Here is a 24,769-nt window from a genome sequence, read left to right on the forward strand (position 1 = left end):
ATAAAAGAAAGAGATAAAATAGCAACACAAAAAAGCCCATAATCCTGTTAATGTCACAAAAAAAAAAAAAAGTTTTGCCAAAAAGTATAAAATTCCTTGTTTCATGATTAAGGCGTTGTGTTCAGTGGTTTGAGTGTGTACTAATGGTCTCTTTTTTCATTAAAAAAAAAAAAGAAAAATAAAAGGAAAAAGATGCTATCTGTATATCTTATCATGTCAAGTGACAGGCATCGTGTTATGATGACCTGCAGTTCATGTTTGCAAAACTCTGCCACATTTCTTCTGCCATCTTAAATTAAAAAGTCACCAGTGTCTAAAACATTTACATTGAAAGGCTTCACCAAATTGCATATTTTGACCCAATCAGAGTATACTTCTTTTCCTAGTCAGAGTGTAGAGGGCACGAAGGCTCCACAGAGCCTGAGCCAAGATCCACGTTCCAAGGAGCCCATGGAGCCTGTACTGTGACACACACACACACTGTGAGTGGAGGCACAATAATGCACAAGAACAGTTCCTCTGGGTAATTCATGTTTCCTGTATTTCTGGGAGAAACTCGCCCATACTCCTCCTCCTCCCTCCCCAGCTGCTTCAGTCCCTTGCTGAAAGGTAATACCACAAAATCCAGCCTTTGTTATCCAGTGGGAGAGCAGCAGTAAACAATTCAAGGACAATAGCCTCCAGACATGTGGAAAACACTTCATTTTTACTGAATGGCCACAAAATCCTTCGCTAATTAGAGTTCCTGAACGTTGAAAATAACTATAACCTGCTTGCTTCTTGTTGAAATCCCATGGTTTTTGTGGAATGGAAGATCTCTTTAGAAGCTTTTAAAAGATCCAGAAGTGTTTGGATTTGGTTTTTTTAATGACACTTCAGACTGGAGTACTGAAAAATACAGGTTAAGGAACACCTCAGCACTGCCATGGGTCAATAATGACTTCATACTTTACATTTCCAGTGATTTTATAGCTTTTAAAAGTCTTTTGCGCTGTTCATTTTCTCGGTTATTTGGCGGACCCCAGCAAACCCCCATTTCCAGCTCTGGGAGGGCTGTGTTAGCTCCTAGACTCCTGTTCCCCGCCCGCGGCACTTTGCGGCTGTTCCTCTCCTCTCGCAGGCGATGGCAGCCAGCGGGGACAGCCACCTGTGGCACAGCACGGCCCCTGCCAGCCTTTGGGGCCTTTGGAGCCAGGGGTGACAGCCCGGAGCTGTCACGATGACTGCCGTGGCATGCGGCTGGCCCCTCCAAGGGGCTGTGGCACACACAGCCTGGCTCCTCAGCCGCACTGGAAGCAGACGGGATCCCAAGAGTACAAAAGTCTGCGAAGTCAGTGATCGTTTTGAGAGGGGACGCGCTTTGTACCTCATTCCCCAGCTCTGGGGATGCCTCGCACCGGCAGCGCTGTCCCGCCCCGGGGGCAGCGGCGGGAGGGCTGGGCGGTCTCCGGGGCGGGCGGCCCCGCTCCGGACCCGCCTCCCCGGCCGGCCCCGGGCGCCGAGCACCCTCCTCCTCCTCCCCCTGGCCCAGGCGGGGGCTGCCCGCGGCGCCGGGGCCACACAAAGCGGCGAGCGGCGGTGCCTCCGCGCCGCCCGTCCGGCGACAGCCGCGCCGGCCATGGAGCCGCCCGTGCCGCCTCAGGAGCAGCCGCCGCGCCCGCGCTCGCACACGGTCACCACCACCAGCAGCTCCTTCACCGCCAACCTGTCGGCCAGCTCCAGCACCCTCGCCTACGACAGGGAGTTCCTGCGCACCGTGCCCGGGCTCCTCATGGTGACCGAGATTGTGAGTGCGCCGCGGGCGCGGAGGGGCGGGGGAGCCTCGGGCGGCGCTGGGGTGAGGAGGGGTCGGGGCGTCCCTCAGCGCATCCCCCGTGCGGGGCCCTGCCCGCAGGTGAGCGCGGGGAAGGACGAACCCACGGAAGCAAGAGCGGCTCTGCGGCGGCGGCACAAATGTCCCGCCTGGAAAGTGGAAAAGGAGCGCAGGGCACACGCGGTCTGCTCAGCCTCCCGTGATATCTGCGGTATCATCTCGTCCCGTAGCGGAAAGACGAGTTTTGGCAGACAGGGAGCTGAGTTTCGGAGACTTTTCTGTAGCCACATTGGTTGTGTATGCTTTGCACTCGATAACACACGAATAGGCATGATGTGAGAGATTATTAAACAATTTATCTTTGTTTCTTAGGTCAAAAAACTCCCCATTTCCTTACGTTCTTACTGCTTAGGTACACCTGTGAAGAGTGGGAGATGAACGCACACCTTTTGGGTTTGGTAGGGAATTTGTTTTTTGCAGGTAGTCCATAAGGTGTAAATGAATAGAGGGCCAGTAAATTCGGTCACTTGCCTTAGTGAATTTGTTTTTTGCAGGTAGTCCATAAGGTGTAAATGAGCGTACAGAGGGCCAGGCAGTGCTAAATTCCGTCACTTGCCTTAGTGGTAGGCGCTGAACTGCACAACGCCGGGATCCCTCTGCAGGCCCGTGTGCCCTCTGTGTGTAGAGCAACAGATACTCAGCATCTCCTCTTAAAAATGATCTGTTTCATTCCACTCATCTACACTATTCATAATTAAGGGTCTTAAAGAGCTGGCTGCCCTAAGTTTTTGAGTTTCCTGTGTGAAGTTTTTGTTGTACTGAAGCTTCAGGGATTAACTTATCAGATCACATTTGTTTTCAAGGCTTTAAAACATTGTGCTTCACCAGAGCAGTGGAATGGCTGTTGGTTTTGCCGACTTCAAAGTAAAAATAACCAGGCAAAGCTTCAGGCTGATGTGGGACCTCGCAGGAGCAGTGCTATTGGAGAGAGGATGCACACTGAGATGCCAGGTTGCTGTGCAGGCCAATAGTGATGGGGCTGTGAGGTCAGAGCCTGCTCCCAGCTGGTGTCCTGTGTGCCAGTGTCCTTGGGAATTCTGTCGATCTCCAGCAGATAGGTGATTGTAGGCTTGTTTTGGCTGTTCAATACAGGAGATGCTTCACTGTCAAAGCTGTGGTAGATCTGTGAATAGACAAGTCTTTGAAATAATAGCTGCTTTCTTTTCCACTCTTTTTCAGTTAGTAATTACAACGGAGTTATGTACCTTTCTAGTACTTTATCTGAAGAGTGATCCCACTGTAGATTGTTACAGAGGTGCCCAAGGCTTTTCCAGAGCCCTGCTGGAATGTCATATATTCATCCTGACTGTGAATACTGGATCAGCTGCACTCACATTGAGCTACATGGCCACAGGGCATGGACAGGCTCCTGCTTACTCTTTGTTGGAAGTGTGCCTTCTGCTTTGTGTTGACAGGTGGTGTCGTGCAGCTTACCTTTCTAAACAGTGCTGAGGCTTTTTAGGGGGATTTTGTTTCCTCTCAGCCATTCCTAACTCCTGGGATAATTAAAAAATGTGAAAAGAGCAGTTCCTGGCCAACTCAAAGGAGCTAATAGAAGTCTCTAATGTAGATTAAATTTTACTGGTTTGCAGTGGTATATTTGAGAGAACAGAGTACTGTTCTGACATTAAGCTGAAAGATGCAGGACAGGTCCTAGAGAAGTGGAGTACTGATAGATAGTGCCTTTAAGGAAATACTTCTAATTCTTAACTCCACTTATTTTAAAGCAGCTAGAGTAGCTGTTCTTCAGTGAAATTAAAGAAAAATATATAGTGAAGACCTTTATATGGAATTAGCTGAAAGAACCTCAGTTACTAAAATCAGATAGTGAGTTTATGTGTGTGTGTATATTATATATATATATTTGGCATTGGGTTTTGGTTAAACATTTTCCACCAGTTTGGTATGTTCTTTTTTTTTTTTCTGAGTGAGAATGTGCTTTAACAGAGCATGACTAGAGATCCCAAGATCTCTACTTCAGAACTTGCTGTGCATATTCAGCAGTATTGGAGTTGTGTACCCTAAATCAGCCAGTTCTGATTGTTGTGCCTTGCCTGTACCAATTGGCCCTTCAGGATATTTCTGATGCCCCTGCTTATAGCAGGATCCTTCTGCTAAGGATTTGCAAACCTGTAAATAAGACCAGCATGTAATTCAGTCTCAGGAGTTTTCAGCCTGGTAGATCTTTTCCAGTCTAAGCTCTGAGCTCTAAAGGACAGCTGCTGTGATAGGAGCATCCCTTTGCTTGTGGTGCCCCTTCTCTGGGACATCTGTGACATGGACAGGGAAGAGGACTGTTTTTAGTGATATCTGCTATCAGTGCATCTTCTCATCTGCCAGATCCCATGTCCATGTTAAAGCTGAGCTAGGGGCATTAAACAATGGTGCTAAATGCTCTGAGAGTTTGCACTGTGGGGCTGCATAAATATTTGATTATTGCTGCTGTCAGTCAGCAATGTGCATGCAGCAAGAGGGGTGCAGTCTGTGTCTCCTGGCTCTGAAACTCTCTTCTCTGTGTAGGCAAAGGGCAAATCTGTATTATTCTTTGACCAAAGAGAATGGAAAAGCAGAAAGTTACCCCATAAATGAAACATTCCAGCCCCTTAAATGGAGGATCTTGATCAGGTTTTGCTCCCACATCCCTGATTTGCGTACTGTGAAGATGAATTAACTGCTGTGTGGGTTTCCATGTGTGCTGGTAACCAGCCTACATCTGCACCGAGGCTGTGGTTGAATGGCACAGTAAATTCAGCTTAACAGTTCCTACTAAGAGATCCTTTGTAGTCATGCAAAGCACTGGTCTGCTATTAACTCGGTCTCCTGTTTCAAATTTGTTCAAAATGAGTTAGCTTTATAAAGACAGGTTTTATAATGGATCAGGTATTATCCATCCTTTATGTAGCTGCTTTAGAGCCTGTGTAAATGTGGGATGAGGCTGACTGTGCCTATTCAGCAGTAATAGAGTTATGTACCCAAACCTGGTTAATCTTAATTCTGTAATGCCTTTTGGTCTAGCACTGCATACATCTAGCATGAATGAGCTCAGAAAAGCAGCCTGAAGTGTAGGCTAAATTACCTGGTGCTGACAGATTTCCATTGCCTTTGATGTCTGCTTCCATGACCAGAGCAGGTGCAAGGTTTCCTGCCACTCACTTGGAAAGAACTGGGGTCAGTTCATTTCAGTGGAAAAAGCAAAATGGAAAATGCCACTGGGTTTCTGAGAGGCCTTTGGAAACTGGCATAAAACACAACTTTGGTGTGTGGAAGGCTGTCCAAAGCACTTGTATACAGAAGTAGTGGTGCTTGCAGGGCAGGGGGTTCTGACTCTGGAAACTTGCATTTACTGGCCTTAGTTGGCCATTGACTCTGCAGGTTAATTTATCTGCATCTCTCTAACTTCTCAGAATGTCTCATCCATTCATGGAATATGTGTACTAATCTTTGTAAGGAGCACTGAGATCCATTGGTGAAAAGTAGTACAGAAGATGTAAGTGGTGTTACACAAAGTCTGTAAATGAGAAAATGAGATGTCAATTGCCTGGGTTGACACTGAAGTAAAAATACATCATATAAAGTAATTGATACTGATTCCTGCAGTGTAGCAGCACCAGTCCCCCTGGAGGATTTACAGTTTCAAAATGAGCAAGTATAGCAATTTCTTGAGATATCTTATGAGTGTTTCTTTTCTGTGAAATGATGGCCCAGAAAAGCTACATTTATCTTCCTGGGACTTTTATGGCCAAGAAAAATGATGGCAAGTGATACCTTCTCAGAGCTTTAAATCAGCTTCTCAAGTCAAGCATTGTGGATCACTTTGGGGAGGTGGAGAGTTTTGTGGTTGCTATGGATGTAGTTATAAAAATATTTACTTTCTAGCAGGATGACATTGATCTCTTCGAATTGTTGCTTCACACCAGTGTGTTGTTAGATGGAGTCTCTTGTAAAACTTGCACTACTGATTTTAAGGCTTGTGATGGCTATTTGACCTTGACAAAAACAAATATTTATATAGCTTGGAAAGGTTTAGAAAATTGATACTTTGCTGCTGCTGCACATGAGATCTTGTGATGGTGTAAGTTTTAGTTAATTGTACTTACAGTTGCATTTCTTTATGCTGTTCTGTGCACATTATTCTTTGAAATGCCCAGAATAGATACTTGAAATATAAGCCTCATAGGAATTCATTTACTTTATTAGCACCACATAAAATTGGAGTTCAAATTTATGTTTCTGGACAATAAAAATAAGTTTGATCACTGGTTCATTATTTTTCTTCAAATGTTAGACCTTTGAAGGTTTAATTCATAAAGGAAATACTGTTGACTTTGTTTATTCTAGTAGACGGTGACCCTCAGAATATTAAATAGATATTGAAAGTTAGGTCAGATCTAAGATATTGAGGTTGCCAAAACCAGAACAACTGGAAATGTGCAAGTGTTTGTTCAACAGACTTTTCACCTTTGTCTTTTTCCTGAGAGATGCATCAAACTCATCTACTGATATTCAAGTGTTAAATTAACTCAGCAATAAAGTCATAGAAATGTTAAGAAAAACAGAAGTAATACAGAGGGGATGATCTACTGTGAGAAAGTTAAAATACAAAAATTCTACTTAAAGCTTTCCTTGCATTTAGATTCTCTTTTAGTCTTACAGCCTCTCTGACTGCAGTTCAAAGTTTTATGTATATTTACCATCCTCAAAGTTTTATGTATATTTACCATATATTTATGTATATTTGCCCTCCCATTTCTTGGAAAAGCTCAGAAGAAGCATGGAGGGAGTTCCAAAGAGCGTCTTTGCTCACCTGAGTGGCAGCAAGACTTTCTCTTCTTTCAGGAACAGTAGTGAGTTTTTCTTTTTTCTTATAAGGTGATTTTTACTCCAATCATAGCATGTTGCTTGCAAGTAGTTGACAACACTGAGCTACCTCCTGACATGTTGAACAAGTGCTTTGCCTGGAGGAGATGTACACAAGCACCATCTTAATATTATTCACTTTGAATTACTGAATGGGAAAAAACAAATCCTGTAGTGTCTAGTCAGTCACTTCATCCAGCAGCTTCATGCTCCTATGCACGAATAAGAAAACACACAATATAAACTCTCAGCTCTCTCCTTTGGTCTTGATCAGACAAAACTCTTGCTCAAGTCAGGTTTCAGTTCTGCCTTTTTTAGGTGCTGTTGTTCCACTGCTAACCCTTAGCTGTCTTTAGTGTACTGAATACACACATCTATATGATTTCCATCTTCCTTTAGGATCATATAGTTATTTAAAGTTCTGTTTCCTGTAAGGTCTTTGGTTTCCTGGACAAGATCAGGGTGTTTCCTTGGGAAGAGAGAACTGTTTGGGGGGCACAAGGAAACAGAACCCTTTGAACCTGCTCCAAGTGATGATAGAAACAGTGTTAGGGCTAAAATGGTAGGAGGGTGAAAATGCCTCTTAAACTGAATGAAGATATTTTACCAAAGGTCAAAAATGCAAAATATTCTCAATACGTCAGAGTTAAGGTACAACACGTATGAAATGTCTTTATCTCTTCATGAGAAGAATGCTTTCAAGTCATACTTAAACATCTACTTTGTTGTTGGGTGGGTAGTGAATATAATACAAATCCTCCCCCCCCCCTCGCCCCCAAACTCTAGAAATTATTTTTCTTTTGTGCCTGCAAAAATTCTGATGTGCACAAACTTAATTTTAAATAAATAGATCTTTTGGGGCTTCAGTGGCCTGTGTCTGTATGACAGTGAAATGTGCAGTCCTCCCATTATTCCTAATGGACTAGGCAGAGCTTCCCAGGTGCTTAGCTTTAGCGTGATGCTGTGGCTGGGTGTGAGTCCTGTGTGAGGGGACCATTATGGTCTGAGGACAAAGGTCAATGATATAGTTGTAAACAGACTGTGACTGCATTCTTGAAAATTGCCTTTTCCCAAGTATGGACAGGAGTCCCAAATCCCTGGGTAATCATGCCATGGGCAGACAGTGATAATGCCAGATACCTGATAAAGATGGAGACACCTGATGGTGCATTTTGTCCTAATCCTGGACTTGTCTGTTCTCTTTTCTTTGTGGTTGTTCATTTGTTGTTCAGTTCAGATTGTTGGGATTTTTTTTCTCCCATTGTGTTATATTTTTTTTTCTCTTTCTACACTGTCATTCCTGCTTTTTGTTTGGAATTATTGATTATACACTGTTAAGCCTGCAGATCAGAGGATCATGAAGTGGTGTATGCCTATCTAAAACCCCCTGTATTCCATGCAGTGTATGATGAAGAGGTGTATTTGTTTGCAGCAGAGTAAAAAGGTGAGCAGGAAAAGGACACAGAAAGAAGTTGCCTATGGGTTACACTGGATTCTTGCAAAATCATTAATGGCCCCCAGGTTTCTGAGTCCATTAACAAAATGCTGCTTCCAGAGCAAAAGCAGATGCCTTTCACTCCCTGCCCTTTGGATGGGAATACTCTGTATACCTAGGGAGCCCACTGATGTGTCTGTTCTGTGCTCTGAACCTCCTGTGTAATGCCAACAGGCAGGGTTGGAGCAGAGCTGCCTGAAAGATTCTGCTTAAAAAGAAGAATCTTAAAACTGCAGAAAAACTCTCTTGGGGACTCTGAACCCTTCAGAATGGGAAGTGTGGAGGGAATGATGATGTTTTTTTCTTGTTTGTTGATTGCCTTCTCATTCACCCTACTGTTTTTTCCTGTTCTCTTCTGGGAATAACAGTGCCATATATTTTGTTTATAATGGTCATGCAGACAAATATGCATATATATGTGTACACATACATTTATATATCTATAAATAAGTCTTAACTTCTTTTTATTTTGGATAAAGTACATATTGTGTGATATTTCTGCCCTTTTTCCCCTTTGAATTCCAGAAAAACAGCAATAAGTGTGTCCTTGCAGAGAGGACCTAGCTCTTTTTTTTTTTAGTGTCAAACAGCAAATAGCTTTTAGCATCCATCAGGCCTTTGGCAAGGTAGTTCTGTTCCTGTGGCCTGAGCCAGTTCCCCATGGAAGCTGCTGGCACTAATTCACCTGCCTCTGAAAGGACCAGATCAGGTATAAGGCTCTTGAAACTCCCCTGGAGGAGGGACTGAGTAAGGAAAGAATCAAGTCACTGCTTTCAGTGGCACCTGGGACTGGTCCAAGGAAAGTTTGGTGTCATGCTTATGTTAATGAACTTGAAGAGGCTGAGCTCCTGGTTCTACACACATTAACATGGTATCCAGGTTTTGCCAGACCTCTTCACTGCACAGGCTTGGGTCAGTCCTGGGCGTGACTGCATTTTTGCCAAGCTAGAGAACAATATTGAGTGTTTACACTGACCATTTTTGCAAGCTATGGGTGTGCAGATGACACTGATGCAAGCACAGGTTTGCTGAGAGAAAAATCTTCAGAGCAAAGCAAAACCAGTTTCAGCAAATTGGTATTGTTAGAGGCATGCAGTCTGTGCAGTTTGTTCTGGGCAGCCACAATGTTTCTGGTCTGATTTAAGATGTGCTAAAATCAGATTTTGTAGAACTGAGACAAAGTAAGTAGGTGTGGTAATAATCAGTAAGGTGTCAGTCTCTGGATATATCATAATCTAGTTATGAAGAATAAGTAAATTGAAAACATCCCAAGCAGGACCCTGGAAAGAGGCCATGTGGGAAAAGCCTCTCTCTGATCATACTCTGGTAATCACTTCTGGTCTTTGACTGGTAGCCTAATGTGCACAACTTGAAAGGAAATCTGTCAAGAACCTCTGCTTTATACCAGAAAATAAGAACAGTTTGTATCGTCAGCTTTAAATGTGGCTGCTGTGTCCAGGCCTGAATTTAAATAAATTCAAGGTGACACTGTCTTTGCATGGATCCATTTATTTAGCCTCGAAGTTGTGCAGCTGCTAACAGGCTCCCTTTTTAAAAAATCTTTCTGGGCTTTTTTTTTTTTCTTTTTTTTCCCTGTCTGTCCCTTTAATATATATTTTAGCGAAGGTTCTCTGCATTCAACAGTAATGGTATTCCAAAGGCTTCAGCTCATATGGCAGGTAATAGCTGAATGGGGCAGCATGGTTTTGAGCCAACTGTAAGTGAAACTTAAAAACTGAGACAGTGTTGCAGGCAGGAATTCAGCACTCAGGGACAGCGGAAGAGGTTTAAAAAATAATCCTCCAGCAAAAGGAAAACATCTACAATGTGCCTTTAAAATGACACTTCAGCTGATAGCATCAGTCTTGGTTGTGCCCAGCCAGAAACAGCCACTGCAGGGCAGACTGACAAGGATCAGGCAAGGAGAAGGTGAGTCCGTGGTGATTGCCTGTTACTACTGCTGTAGGTTGGAAAGCATAAACAAATGCACAATTGTCCTTTACAGGCTCAGGACGCAACTATGATAAATGCTGGGGAGAGCAGTGCTATAATTCAGCTCTTAGTGGGGAAAAAAGACCAAAAAATGACAGCATTTGTGCTGATTTAGTTGTAGTTTAATTTGTAAGCAGTGATGTACCTTGCCATCAGGGACCCCATGTGCTGTTTCAAAGAGCTTGCATGTGTATAGGCACTTAATAATTACAATCAAAAAACATTATTATGTTATTAAGGTCCTGGAAATTAAGCACCAAAATTAGTTTCACCCTGGCAGTGTTGGTTTCGTATTGAATTGTGTGCAGGTACTGGAATCCAGTCAAAACCTGCTTGATTGTGGTTTTTTTATCAAGAAACTTCTGTCATGGTCATTGCACAGAACGACTTTTCTAGGCGTGACTGGGGTATTGTGCACACAGCATTGGAGGAAGTCAAGTTGTGAGTAAGGAAAGGGATTATTCAAAGGGACAGGATGGTCTCCTGGCTAATTGCTTCCTTGGAAAATTTGATTTTTTTCTCCTCCTTGAACCACAATGTTCCTATGGGATGCTAGACAAGGCAAGTAAGCCCTACATTTCATTGTGTTCACTCTACTCCTTGTTTTCTGAATCCCCAGCTTTGGGTCTGAGTTGCAGAAAAGCCAATTAGTTCTCAGATGTGTCTGAAAGTCAGTAGGAGCTCTGTGTTCCGAAGATGCAAAATGCACTGCCATAATAAATGCTGTGGGAAAAGAATTTTCCAGAAATTTGGCAAGAATTGGCTTTTGACCCTAATTTTAGTGCACTGTCTAAAATTGGGATAGCATACTACTCTATCTCAGAGATGTGTTTAATAATTTATTGATGGACTTGTGGGGCAATACAGATAACACAGTGTTTTTCAAGAGCCCAAATGCAAAGCTGAGTTGCAGTTCTGCAGGCCATGCAAGTAAACAGGCAGAAAGCAAAATAAGGGGAGGCATTAGTTCTGAAGGAGGTTTTCCTTTCTGTTGCTGCATGCAGGTGGTGGTGTGGAGAAGGGGAAAGTATGTGGTCAGAAAATTATAGGCTATAGCATAATGTGTGCTTAACCAAGGATAGAATTAGGATGTGTGAAGAACTCGTTTCTGGAAGTGCTGCATACTTAGCTCCAAGTATTTCAACATGTTTGTCCCTCTCTCTCGTCTACCCCTCTGCCTCTGTCCCAAGTCCTAATTTCCCATCTCTCTTCTGTGATGGGTTTGGTTTGGTTTTGTTTTGTCTCCCTGCCTCGTTTCTTCAAGCCCTCTTGCCAAAGCTCTGCTTTGCATGATTTTCATCTGCTCTTCTTCAGGCTTGACAGAGAAAATCAACGTAGAAAATGCAGCTCCTTCACTAAAAATTTGGCAAAATGTTGTTTTAGGAGAGGAGGTGTTGGGCAACTGAAAGAACAGGCTCTGCTCGGCATGAGACATCCATCTTTAATGGTTTCATAAAGCTGTAGGTGGACAAAGCTATGAAAAATACCATAGTACTTTAGAACAGGATTAGAAATACTGATATTGATACAGTGATTTAGGAGGTTGTTCGTGAGTATTGTGACATGTTTAGTTCTTGCATTCATCCAGAATGCAACTTTTTTTCTAAAACAAAAGGCATAAAACAGGCTGGATTATTTGAGACCAACTACAATCTTGTGGTGATCTCAGTGAAAGATGAAAAAGGCTGAAAAGCTCTTCAATATAAGAGATTCAGGCGGCATGGAAAAGCAAGATCCCTGCTGGAATTTCTGGTTGATGCTTCAAGGCCCCTCTATGTGCATAAGCCGCGTTCATTGTACTGTGCAATGCAGTCATAACAGTTACTGTCAACAGTCATTGCCAGTTGGCCTCCAAGCTGAAAGTATTTTCCCTTCCCCATGCTGTTACTAAGATATAGCACAGTACAAATCAATACATTAATTAATGTTCTTTTTAGTTCTCCTAATGCATGGGAAGGAGTTTGGATGCCAAATAAATTCATACTTGACAGAAAGACAGTTGTCATTGGGAAACTACTTCTATTTAATTTTGGAAAACCACAATCCTTATTTTACACTTTTGAGTACATTCTTTTACTGCTGGGACTTAAATTTAAAAGGCAGTGTGCAAGAGGAAAGTAATGACCTACTTAAAGAGAGGGCTCCTCTTGTGGTGTGTTTTCTGTTTGAAACATGAGCATCCATGTAAAGTTGTACAAAACTAATCTTGAACATACAGCACAGGCCTGTGGAGCTGTAATTTAATGATGGAACTTGCCATGAGTGAATCAGTGATAAACAGCTTATATATTACTAGGTACAATTTCATTGTTCCATTTGGCATATTGAAAGGATTTTCTGTTTAACTTCTCAGCAAAAATGGTAGGAATTTTACCCAGGAGAATGAGGTTTCCAAGCAGTTTTTTTTTTCAAACTGGGGATTTCTTCCTAGACTTTGGCAATCATGAAACGTGACCAGACGCTTGTACAAAGAACTTGACATTCTCTTTATGCAGTAACAGACAACTATCTAGCAAATGTTTGCCTGAAGTAAGCAAGTCAAGATAATGTGTTAGAGGTGAGATGGGGTCTCTTGTAAAGTGTTTTACCAGCTCAAGTTAAAATTAAACTGAGTACACAGCAATAAATGAAAAGGAATTCTCTAAGGTAGGTTACATCTAATTTTCACTCTCCTTATTAAGCTGTACAGTATAATGCTAGTCTTGGGGGTGGTAAAAAAAAAGAAAAAACACAAACCAAAAGAAAAATCCCTCTCCTCCCAAAAAAATTCCAAAAAAACCCACAAGCCCAATCCACCCTATACTGTGTCTGAAGTAATTTTCACTCTAAAAACTTAGCTTAATTTCAAAATGCCTCTTCAATTTAGGTCTCAGTTTAAAAAAATGGCAGAGAAGTGAACTTAAAAAGAACACTTAATTTTGACTTGTGTTGGTTGGTGTTTCTGTAGATTACATGTTGCATGAACAATGTACACGAGCAAGAAGATGACCCTGAGAACTGGTGCAAATACAGTCTGGATGAGTTGATGGGAACAAAATCAGATTAAGATCTAATGTACACAAACAATTTTGTTATGAAGAGAAGGTTTTAATGAATCAGTTCTTGATGCTCTTAAAACCTGTTGTGAATTTCCCATTGACTTCAGCCACCCTGCCATATCTGCACACGAAATGAAGAGAACATGAAAGGAACATGAAAGCCATCCTACCGTGCATTCTGTGTGCTCTAATCAGCGCTGGCATTGTTTGTCAGACTCCTCAGGACAGCGGCTCCTTCCCGAGAGTCGTTTCCTATCCCCTTGGTAGCGTTTGGTGGAGGCAGCTCTGCTGTTGCTTCCGTTTGGCACAGAAGAAAAGGGTATGCCCAGGAACTTTCCCCTCTGGTTTCTTCTGCCAGGGCCAAGGAACAGTCTGATAAAAGAGATCACCTCCCTTAAGACCTTTCCTCTCTAATTCTGCATGGAGCACTTGCTGTCAAATTAGATTCAGATCAGGAGGAGCCTAATTAACAGCTTGTACCATTTTCGTGTTGTGCTAAAATTGACTTTGGGAGGATAACAGGCATAGTTAACCCACTTGGTACCAAATTACCCCAAAAGTTCCCTGTCATGCTACCTGTTTCTTGTGCACAGTTTCTTTGGCTTGAACATCTAGCTGATAGATGGTGAAAGGGGAAGCTGTTCAGATCCATTGCTTGGACATGCTCTTTTATAACCCAGCTGCCTAATTTATGTATTTCTTCAGAGCTCCCTATAGTCATGTATCCCACAATCCCAGGACATACCTTATTTTGTAATGAAACACTGATGATTTTTTTACATCCACATCATGAGTCCATTAAATCCTGTGTATCAAAACAGCTCAGCATCACAGCTATCAATCTGAATTTGTTTATTCAGTACAACAGATGGGTTTGTCCCATAGCTGTCCTGCCTTATCACTGGATTATCAAACAATATATGCCTTTTCCTATGTCAAAGACAAATTGCTGTGCATGCTGTGCTCTTCCTTTTCCCTTTGTGTGAACTAGCAAAGCCCCCAGCTTGTGATGCCTTTCAGTGCCCTAATTCCTTTTTGGTTTCTTGGTTTTACGTGCTAAGATCTGTGATATTGTTGGCAGTAGGGGATTACACTACATGCCTCTGTGTTTGTGCGCATTTCATCATAGTGGGCTGAGTTTTCAGTGTGTGTGGATGTGGGCATTTTGATATAGCAATAATTCATAGCTTGAAGAAAGGAATATCTGCAAAGTACTACTTTTTTAGTACTACTTTCTATATATGTATAAAATTTTTAAAGTTATTTGAAGATTTTTTTTTCCCTTTTTAATTTGAAACTAATAATACCAGGCTTTGCAGGGAAAATGTGCTAAATATCTCTGCACACAAACTTTTTGAACAAAAAGCTGCCATACCATTGTACAGGCTTTCCCTTCCCCCCTCAGTGGGAAAACAGGAACTTCTGAGGGGGCAGTAAATAGCTGAAATACTCAACAAAGAGCACTTGAACAAAAGGCTGGTAACACCTCATTATTGTATCTGCACTATTGTCATTCTAGGGAAGAAAATATTAGGCAGAAGAAAGCTGTGATCCAAATCTGAGGAAACAGAAAGGGGAAAAGGTGTGGAAGTTAGCTAAGTAAATATAATTTAGTTGATTGTGTATATCGGGATGCTGTAATATAAACAGCACTACAGGAAAAGGCTTGGGTTTTCCAGAAGAACCGTTTGGGTGGGAAGGTCAAGTTGTAAGCTTGCATAGTGATATGGAGGCTTTTTAAAAAAAAAGCTTGTGTGCAGTGAAAGATATTTTCAAAGTGTTTTTCCCCCAAAGCAAGTGCAGAGCACACCCTTACTCTGCCTGTAACCCCTCAGCAATTTGGCTGTTGCTACCTTACCTAGAGCTCTCCTCCCCATGACCTTGGCGTGTGCTGCATCACTTGCTGCTCGTGAATCACAGCTCACACGCAGACAGCCTTTGACAAAGCCAGTGGCTGCATTTTTGGATATTGGTACTTTCAGCTGCCTGCACTGCCCCAGCAGCTGACCCAGTCACAGCTCCCCTCAGCCCGAGCTGTGACTGAGCACAGCAGTGGTGGTTGACTCCAAACTGCTTGGTGGTGGAGTCTGACAAGGTGACTGCCCTCCATTTATCTGCCTTTCTCATCACCAAGTGCTCGGTGCTGTGGGAGCCTTGTCTTCCCTTCTCACAGCTCAGTCTGTGCATGGAACTCACTGCCTTAGTCTGCTCACTGGGCTTTGACAGTGCAGAGGATGGGTGGAGGCTGGATGGGATGGAGAGCAAGCAGTGCTATCTCAGTTTCGTGATGTGCTGAGGAGATTTCCCTGAAATTTAGAACAAAGTTCTAGCCTGGCCTGGGACTGCGTGCTTTGCTAGATCCATCTAGGGGTTGTACCAGCTTTCAGTCTAACAACATGCTTGTCTCCCAGAGGAAACAGCCCTGCTGACAGAGGAGCTGGAAGGAGAATGTGTGGGGAATACCTTACCATTAAGAGGTGTAATTGCTCTAAACACTTTCAGCCATGAGGGATTCATTAATCCACAGTAATCCCTGTAGTTTGTAGCCATTCTGACATCTGTGAGCTGTATTGGGAAATCAGATTTAGAGGAGAAATGGACTGAAAAATTCTTGAAAACCCAAAATATATTAGCTGTATTGTGGAGACAGTGAAGCATGAGGGAATGCAGTGAGAGCAGCAGCTCTTGGCATTTCTGTGTTTATGCATTATGGGAGGCAAATACAAAATTTCTAGTTGCAGACTGATAGCTTATAAATGCAGACAGCTGACAAGGTCTCCATGCCTTGCTGTTCACTGCAGTTCACATTCTAGCCTGTGGTGATACCACAAACCAGTGATTTGTTTACCTCAAATACACTGAGCACCAGAGTGCAGTGACTGAGGAGCAGCTTTGTCTGCAGTCACCCTTGCAGGGCATTAACCTCTGGCACAACAGCAGGGCAAACATCTGAGGGACATTAAATCATTTCTGCTCACATATTTAAATCTGGATAAGCCAATGGATTGAGGGGGATTTTTTTCCTTGATTGAAGACTTTTTTCTTGCACTAGAAAGCTGGCATTTGTCACCAGTTGTTCTGTTCTTTGTTTACACAAGGCCCATTGAAGCAGTTGGAGAACATTATACCCTGCCCCACAAATAGGCATGTATACTTAATTTATGACTTTGGTAGTTTGAATTTCGAGTGTCAGGTATCCCACAGACCTTTTTACTTTGTTCTTTTATACTGCATGCACTGCTTGAGTATTTATTATGGAGAGTAGACAGGCTGTGGGGAAGTCCTTCAGGCTTGTGGACTTTTTTCTTCAGAACCTTGAAAATAAAGTTATGGAGCTTGAGGAAAAGGAGTTCACTAAAAGTATGACTCATGTGTAGAGTTGTTTTACTTGTTTGGCCAATTAATTTTTTTTCGTTTGGCATTAATATTTTCACTTGCATATAATTGTTCACCCTAAAGTTGCTTGTTTAGTACCCTAAACATCTCTGCAAAACATTAAATGTGGAAGAGTAGTAACAAGCCTTATATAGGTCTTATGTAGGCCTCTGTTGAAAAACTTAATTCTGGATTTGTTCTTGATTCCTTCAAAGTCAACTCTTTCTATTATTACCACAAAAATAATAAAGAGAAAGATAAAGCAGAATTAAAAAACCCAATGTAGCTTGTTGCCAGAAGCAATGCTAGTATTTCTGATTGTCTCTTGTTCAATTGTGTCTTGTCAACAATTTTGGATATGGCCCTTAGTTCAAAGTTATCTTTGATATATTGGTGACAGATGGACGTTTTGGAAAAGGACGTGACTTGAAACTGACTTCAGAAAAATTCAGATGAGAAATGGGGCTGGGGTTTTTCACCAATGAAAGCAGTAGACATTACGGCAGTTTTTTTAGAGACAAGATGAATTTTATCATTGCAACACTTGTGCCAAGGTGTCATCTCTTTCCAAAAAGCATGTTGTAAGTTGAAATCTTTATGCCATTGGCAACATGGCCAAAATGGTCCTTTCTGACAGTGAGGTCTTTGAACATAAATGCCTCCAGAACGGCATATGCAAGTGTTAAATATTTATAGGCATGCAGTTCTTCTGTGTTGTTATTGCAAAGTGTACTCAGGAAAGAAAGCAATTTTGTCAGAGAAGGAAAAGGATTTTTCATTGAGGTGCTTCTACAACATGTGGATCAGTCTTTGTAAAATCTTTGAACTTTACCTAAAAATGTGAATCACAGTCCTTAGGGTTGGATTATTATTCCTGGGACTCAATATAGAAGTAGTCTGCTTCTTAATAGGCAGACAACAACAGATCTGAATGCAGATTCCTTATTTCTTTATCATCTTATTTTCTCCTCTGTTTGTTGGGCAAGGGGAATTGTTTCAACTTTTGATGACGAGAAGATTCTGGCTCACAGCAAGAAAAAATTCTTTTGTACAAAATCAATTTTTGTGGTTTTCAGCTGTGGAAATTAAAAGATATTTTCAGTCTAAAGGTTTTTTGAATAAGCAGTTAAGGATTTCCTCCTGTTTAAATGGATGAAGAATGCAGCAATAGGTTTTCATAGCAGGTACTCCCTTTGAATTTTCCATTGCATCATATCTGGCTTTATGACTTTCTATCTTAGCTGTGGGGCAAAATAAAAGTTATTCCCAAAGAAGTAATAAGCTTCCTATTTTAATGTAGCAGCTAAGGTTTGTGAAACAATGCTGCATGCCCGCTAATTTTAGGCATCTCTATTTACATGGCCTAACAGGAAGATGGAGATGTAAAAATAGCAACAAAGAGCCAGTGACATTATTAATAAAGCAGCTGTATACAGCATTGTTCTCTTGTAGACAGCCTTTAAACAAAGTGAACTACATAAATAATCATTTATAATTCATAAGGTAGTCATTGTTAGGGATTCTCCTTTAAAAATAATTCACCTTATTAATGTAAAAACAATGGCAAAATGACTTTTTTGTATATGTGTATTTCACATGCACCAAATGTTAAAATTAAATTACAAAATCATTGCTATTTATTGAGAAGCTGGTATTTTTCTACCCTCAGGAAGTATGTCCCTTCAGGGGAAATGGGAAGAAGGATGATAGAGTGCTGCAAAACTTCTTTCAAAGGAAGAGTTTGTATGTCTGTAAAAGAGGCAATACCAAGGTTAAGGAAGACTTTTCATGTATGTGATTTTATTGGATCAGAAGAACAAATCCTTCTGCCATCATGTTCCAATAAGAAACAGTAGAAGTTGTAGTAATAAAAAAAATAGTAAATAGCCACATTGGGGAAGACATGTTCAGACAGATACAAATGGCCCTATATCTTTTGATCTCAGAATCTGCTTCTGCAGTTTAAATAATAAAAGAAAAAATTAAATGAGATTACAGACAGTTACTGCAATTTTTTCCTAGTTTTTCTGTACAAGGACAATCATTTCCTCACAATGCACATCCCAAAAGCAAGAAACAAACATTGTATTCAGTGAGCACAGCAGATCAAGCCTGCACATTTAACTTGTATAAGTGCTTTATAAAGGAGAAATAGTATTCAGAACTCAAGGGCTATACTGTGGTCATCACCTCCATAAATATGCCTCTACTGCTCGGCTTGAAGTAGTCCCTCTCAGGAAGGACTTCTCAGGAAAACTCTCATGTGTTTGTGAACCAGGCACTGCATTTGTGTAAAGGAAAAGGAATACATTAAGCTTTTTGTCTGCCCCACTCAAGCTCCTGAGGTGGAAGGGGGCAATCCTATCCCAGAGTTAAACTGCAGCTGCACTCTGGAAGTCCTTTATGTCTTGAGAAGAGATGTGAAATTCATCATCTTCTGACATTGTTGGTGAATGCGAGGAAGCTTCTTTCTTTGTCCACATCTTAGGTTCATGTCTCAAAACAAGAATTCAAAAAGCTTGCCAATGTGGTTTTCCTTTTTATTTTTTTTTTTATTTCAATTGCCTCAAGGAAGCACTGTAAGCTCTTTTAAGTCCTTCCACCAAGTAGCTGATGTTCCTGACAAATGTGGGCTCTCAAATCTACACATAATTTTATAGTATGAAGATCTAAAATTTAAATCAATTAAATCATATGGCATTGTATGAGTGCAATGATAGGTCTCCTCACAAATCAACTCAGTAAATTGCCCCTGGATCTCCTGTGAGTCACATAGGATTTATTTTTACTTCTCTACTGCCTGTTTGGGTACAGGACTGTTTAGAGGACTAAATTGAGTGTGAATTCTCAAAGAAATCAGTTACAGGTTCTACTCAGAACTCCAAAATGTAATAATATTTGAGTCTTAAATAAAAAGATCATTCAGCCTTGTAGTTTCACCAATCTTGATTTATAAGCAGGCTTTTGAAAAGGAAAAATTATTGGAATATGGAATTTAATCGCTACTTTTGTATCTGAAGGTATTTGTACTGAATCTTAAAGTTTTTCCTCAAAAAAGCCATTACCTCTAGGGGCTGCACAAAAGAAGCCACTAGGACACAAAAAAATAGATATCCTGTGCCTTCTGTGCCTCTATGTGACTAGTCTGCTTTGTAATTGTCCACTTTAAAATTCACACTTGAAGGCGTGGTTAAATGAAAATTTGCTCAGAAAGTAACTGAAAAGGCAGATTATTTTTTATTTGATTCTAATGTGCTATTACTTTACATTCTCCTTTCTCTGCTGCTCAAGGGCAAAATGTAGCAGCAATTCCAGTGAGTAATTCTCAGCTCCCATGATAGTGCAGTGTTTACTGTAGCAGTACTACTTCACGGTTTCCTGACAGGGCTGGGAGGAGGCAGGGAATTTGGAATCAACAAGCATTTCTGCACAATATCACAGTATTTCTCTCTAGGAAATCCTAGGTGGTGAGAGAAACCCCTGCCAGGGGCAGGCCTTGCTGAAGTGGAAGGAAGAGGGAGTGGCAGCAGCATTCCTTTCAGTAGCATCCCTCGGTGTGGGGGCCTGAATATATGTTGTATTGTAAGACCTTTGTGTGTCTAGGTTACTCCAAACGAGCTGCAGCTGCAGGGTCCTTAGTTGGGCAACAGCTGTAGCTCGTGAGGGTAACTGAGATAAATAGGGGTGGGTCAAGAGCCCAAGAGGAGCCCCTGAGAAGAGAGACAGGACTGTGCTGCAGAGAAAGGAGAAGAGCCTGAGAGCTGGGACTGCAGCAAAGATTACAACAATTGGTGGCCCCGTGTGAAGACGAACATGCAGCCAAACATCAAGAGAGAGAAGGTATGGAATCCCCCAGACAGCCGAGAGCTGTGGCAGCCTGAGAGCTGGGACTTTGGAGTATCAGCCAGAGAGCTGGGACTATGATAGAAATCCCCCGGACAGCCGAGAGCTGTGGCAGCCTGAGAGCTGGGACTTTATGTATATTGTTATTGTGAAATTGTTAAAAGAAAAGGGGGAAATGTGGGGGCTTGAATACATGTTGTATTGTAAGATCTGTGTGTGTGTCTAGGTTACTCCAAACGAGCTGCAGCTGCAGGGTCCTTAGTTGGGCAACAGCTGTGGCTCGTGAGGGTAACTGGGATAAATAGGGGTGGGTCGAGAGCCCAGGAGGAACCCCTGAGAAGAGTGCTGCAGAGAAAGGAGAAGAGCCAGAGAGCTGGGACTGCAGCAAAGATTACAACAATTGGTGACCCCGTGTGAAGACGAACGTGCAGCCGAACATCGAGAAAGAGAAGGTATGGAATCCCCCAGACAGCTGAGAGCTGTGACAGCCGAGAGCTGGGACTATGGAATAGCAGCCAGTGAGCTGGGACTTTGGAATATCAGCCTGAGAGCTGGGACTTTGGAGTAGCAGCCAGAGAGCTGGGACTATAGAAGATAGGACAGCCGAGAGCTGTGACAGCCTGAGAGCTGGGACTGTAGAACATAATATGGCCTTTGAATTAAGGAGCTGTAGCAGCAGAAAGCTGCAAGAATATGGCCTTTAAGGAAAAGAGCCTTGGAACATCTAAAGACAGCCGAGAGCTGTGACAGCCTGAGAGCTGGGACTGTATGTGTGTTGTAACTGTACTATTGTTAAAAGAAAAGGGGGGAAATGTGGGGGCCTGAATATATGTTGTATTGTAAGACCTTTGTGTGTCTAGGTTACTCCAAACGAGCTGCAGCTGCAGGGTCCTTAGTTGGGCAACAGCTGTAGCTCGTGAGGGTAACTGAGATAAATAGGGGTGGGTCAAGAGCCCAGGAGGAACCCCTGAGAAGAGTGCTGCAGAGAAAGGAGAAGAGCCAGAGAGCTGGGACTGCAGCAAAGATTACAACAATTGGTGACCCCGTGTGAAGACGAACGTGCAGCCGAACATCGAGAAAGAGAAGGTATGGAATTCCCCTGGACAGCCGAGAGCTGTGGCAGCCGAGAGCTGGGACTTTGGAATATCAGCCTGAGAGCTGGGACTTTGGAATATCAGCCTGAGAGCTGGGACTTTGGAGTAGCAGCCAGAGAGCTGGGACTATAAAAGATAGGACAGCCGAGAGCTGTGGCAGCCTGAGAGCTGGGACTGTAGAACATAATATGGCCTTTGAATTAAGGAGCTGTAGCAGCAGAAAGCTGCAAGAATATGGCCTTTAAGGAAAAGAGCCTTGGAACATCTAAGGACAGCCGAGAGCTGTGGCAGCCTGAGAGCTGGGACTGTATGTATATTGTTATTGTGAAATTGTTAAAAGAAAAGGGGGAAATGTGGGGGCTTGAATACATCTTGTATTGTAAGATCTGTGTGTGTGTCTAGGTTACTCCAAACGAGCTGCAGCTGCAGGGTCCTTAGTTGGGCAACAGCTGTAGCTCGTGAGGGTAACTGAGATAAATAGGGGTGGGTCAAGAGCCCAGGAGGAACCCCTGAGAAGAGTGCTGCAGAGAAAGGAGAAGAGCCAGAGAGCTGGGACTGCAGCAAAGATTACAACACCTCGGGACTGTTTGATAAGAGGCCAGGCAGTCTCCTCTCCTTGGTGTTCAGATGCTCTTGTCGACCTTTAGAGATTGAGCACTGTGGAGGTCACTGCCTTGCACTGTCACCCTTCCAGAGAGGTGAGTAAGTGCTGCTAAGGTCAGGCTGCTTGTCTCCAGTAGCGTTTGTACCACCCCTCTTTATTTTCACATGACACTGTGGCCCTGATGGAGCCACTGATAGCAGTAACCAGTGTGGTCCCAGCCAGCTGCAGCAGCTCTGAGCCTGCAGGTCCTTCTCCTGGCTGCCTGTCTCACTGTATTCTGCATCAAGACACTTTCAGACTAGGGAACGTGATGGGCACAGACAAGGCTGTCTTCTGCTGCCTCTTTGAGATGAAATGATGGTAGCACTGTGATACCAAGTTAATGTATGCACAGTGTACACCTATATAAATTACTCCATGTGTGCAGATCCCCAGGCAAAACACAAGGTTGAGTTAGAATTTACAGGCATGGATAAGCAGTACTGTGCTCCTGAATGCAGCCCTCAAACTCCAGAGCATTTAATGTGGAAAGTGCCCTGGGACAAGGACCAATCTTTATGCTTTGTACACTTTTTAATGGTCTGTTAATGATCAACCTCCACTCTACTGAGAAGATAAATTTCATGATGATATAATTCAAGCCAGATTCTTCACAGTTGCTTGAGATTATTTATTGTAATTCTGCTTAAGAAACAAATGATATATTGATGTGTCATGTAATCATCTCATCCTATTCTATTCACACTTCTACATCTTCCAATCCTTGGTTGCCAGGGTTGCAGGAAAGGAAGGCAAGTTAAAACCAGAAGTAATGGATCTGGTCAGTGGTTTGTTTAGCTCAGTCTCTAGTATCTACTGATACTGAAAACTTAGGGAGGAATGTAAGAAGGAGCATGTACTGCAAGCTTTTCTTCTCTGTTACAGTTTTCTAACTTCTAGCAAACTGCACATTTAGGAATTTCCAGTGCTGAAGATTGCTGACTATCCTGACTGTCATGTATGTACATAATATATACAGACAGGGCTGACCCAGAGTGTGTATGATGTTTCCTATGGCATTCTGTGATTTGGCTGTGTACTGTGGGTTTTTTCCTTCTTTCTGATTTTGTTTTGTTTTTAAAGACCATTTCATTCTGTTTGCTTTTTTATCTTTTTGTGTGATAATTTTAGCAGGATGCTTCTTGTGTTGCAAGTCCTAATCTACTCCTCGCTCCCTTCTTTGTGCCACCTGACATTGTGCAGATTTCTGTCATATCCTCCTTCAGTCTTCAACAGAAAATTGGATCTGTCTGTTTTTCCAGCTTTAACTTTCTTTTCTTGTAGGAGCTGTTCTCTGTGCCTTGAATAATCCAACTGAATCATTTTGTAAGTGGAAGGGAGGAATGAGCAGAACATACTCAATGTGTGGGTATATCATTGATTTATAAAGCACTCTGGAATTTTCTCTTTGGTAGAGGTTTTTATTACTTTTATTTTTTTTTCCTAAGAGTTTCTAATCTTCCATTGTAACATTTTGATGACACAAACAGAATTTATGAACCAAACAAACTCGTTTCTTATTTACCTTCTGAATATCCACTACTCTGCCTCTAGTTATTAATAGAGCTTCCTGAGAAACTGTAAGAAATCTGTTGTAGTGATTTCATAATTTTGATGTGGTATGTCTGTGTTTTCCAGAAAACATCTCTTACTTTTTTAATATAGGCTACCTCCTTAAATTTACTGTGTTACTGATGTTAGCTCTGGTCTCACACATTCCATGCAAATTTCTCAGGTGAAGCAACCTGTAATGTGCTGCTGGCATGGACAGCACCATTTCCTTACTGACCCCCACCTCTGGGTGATTTTTCTGGGATGCCAGATGCAGTGAGCCAGAGCACTGCATCACAAAAGATTCCTCATGCATGGACTGCAGTGGAGAAGGAGTACCTTTGTGATTTACACCTTTTTAGTAGGTGGTAGATTACTAAGGTGACATGAAATTGGGCGTGCTGCTGCATTTTGCCTGGGTGCTGCTGTCTTTATGCCTGGGCAGTGCCCATTCTGATCAGACAGAAAGGTTTCTCACTTGCACACCTCCCTCTCTCCACTCTTCCCAATGCCACTTCGTAGTTCCTTGGGCACTCCTGAGTGCTGGCTGAACACCAGGACTGGGCTTTATTTCCTGGCTCACACATGAGGAGGTCTGGTTCCTGGTTTTTTAGGCAGAGGTGCTCCTGGACTCTTTCTGAGGGGTTTGGGGTGGGTGTGGGAGGACTTCCCTGCTTTGTGGAGCTGTGGGAAAGGCAGGGGAGGTCTGTCAGCCCTCGAAGGCTTTGTCTGAAGTCTCATTCCGGAATAGGTGTGTTCCCTATTGAATGAAGCGTCTGCCAGAAGGCTTTGACCCATTTCAATCTTGGGTCAGGAGGTTTTCTGAAATGTCATAGGATTTGGACTAAACTCTGGGGTAAGAGAGTTCAGTCTTTGATGAAGATATACATCCGGAACATATTTTGGCACGTGCTGCTTCCAGCAGTTTTCTTTCTTAGGAAATCTGTCCTAAACAACAACTCTGGGGAGGTGATTCTCTGAAGCAATGGTCAGTATTGCCACTGTTTC

The 24,769-nt window shown here is 42.4% G+C and overlaps 1 protein-coding gene across 1 annotated transcript in view; it reads left to right on the forward strand.

Moving 5' to 3' along the window:
* The first annotated feature begins 1,465 nt into the window (after positions 1-1,465).
* CMTM8 (CKLF like MARVEL transmembrane domain containing 8) overlaps positions 1,466-24,769 on the forward strand; it is a 37,662-nt gene continuing 14,358 nt past the window's right edge. The window contains exon 1 of the mRNA XM_074539126.1: positions 1,466-1,786. Within this exon, the coding sequence (XP_074395227.1) occupies positions 1,619-1,786 (168 nt within the window). The 5' untranslated portion in view covers positions 1,466-1,618. The remainder of the gene's footprint in view (positions 1,787-24,769) is intronic.

The sequence above is a fragment of the Zonotrichia albicollis genome, chromosome 1 (assembly GCF_047830755.1).
Source record: "Zonotrichia albicollis isolate bZonAlb1 chromosome 1, bZonAlb1.hap1, whole genome shotgun sequence".
Classification (NCBI taxonomy): domain Eukaryota; kingdom Metazoa; phylum Chordata; class Aves; order Passeriformes; family Passerellidae; genus Zonotrichia; species Zonotrichia albicollis.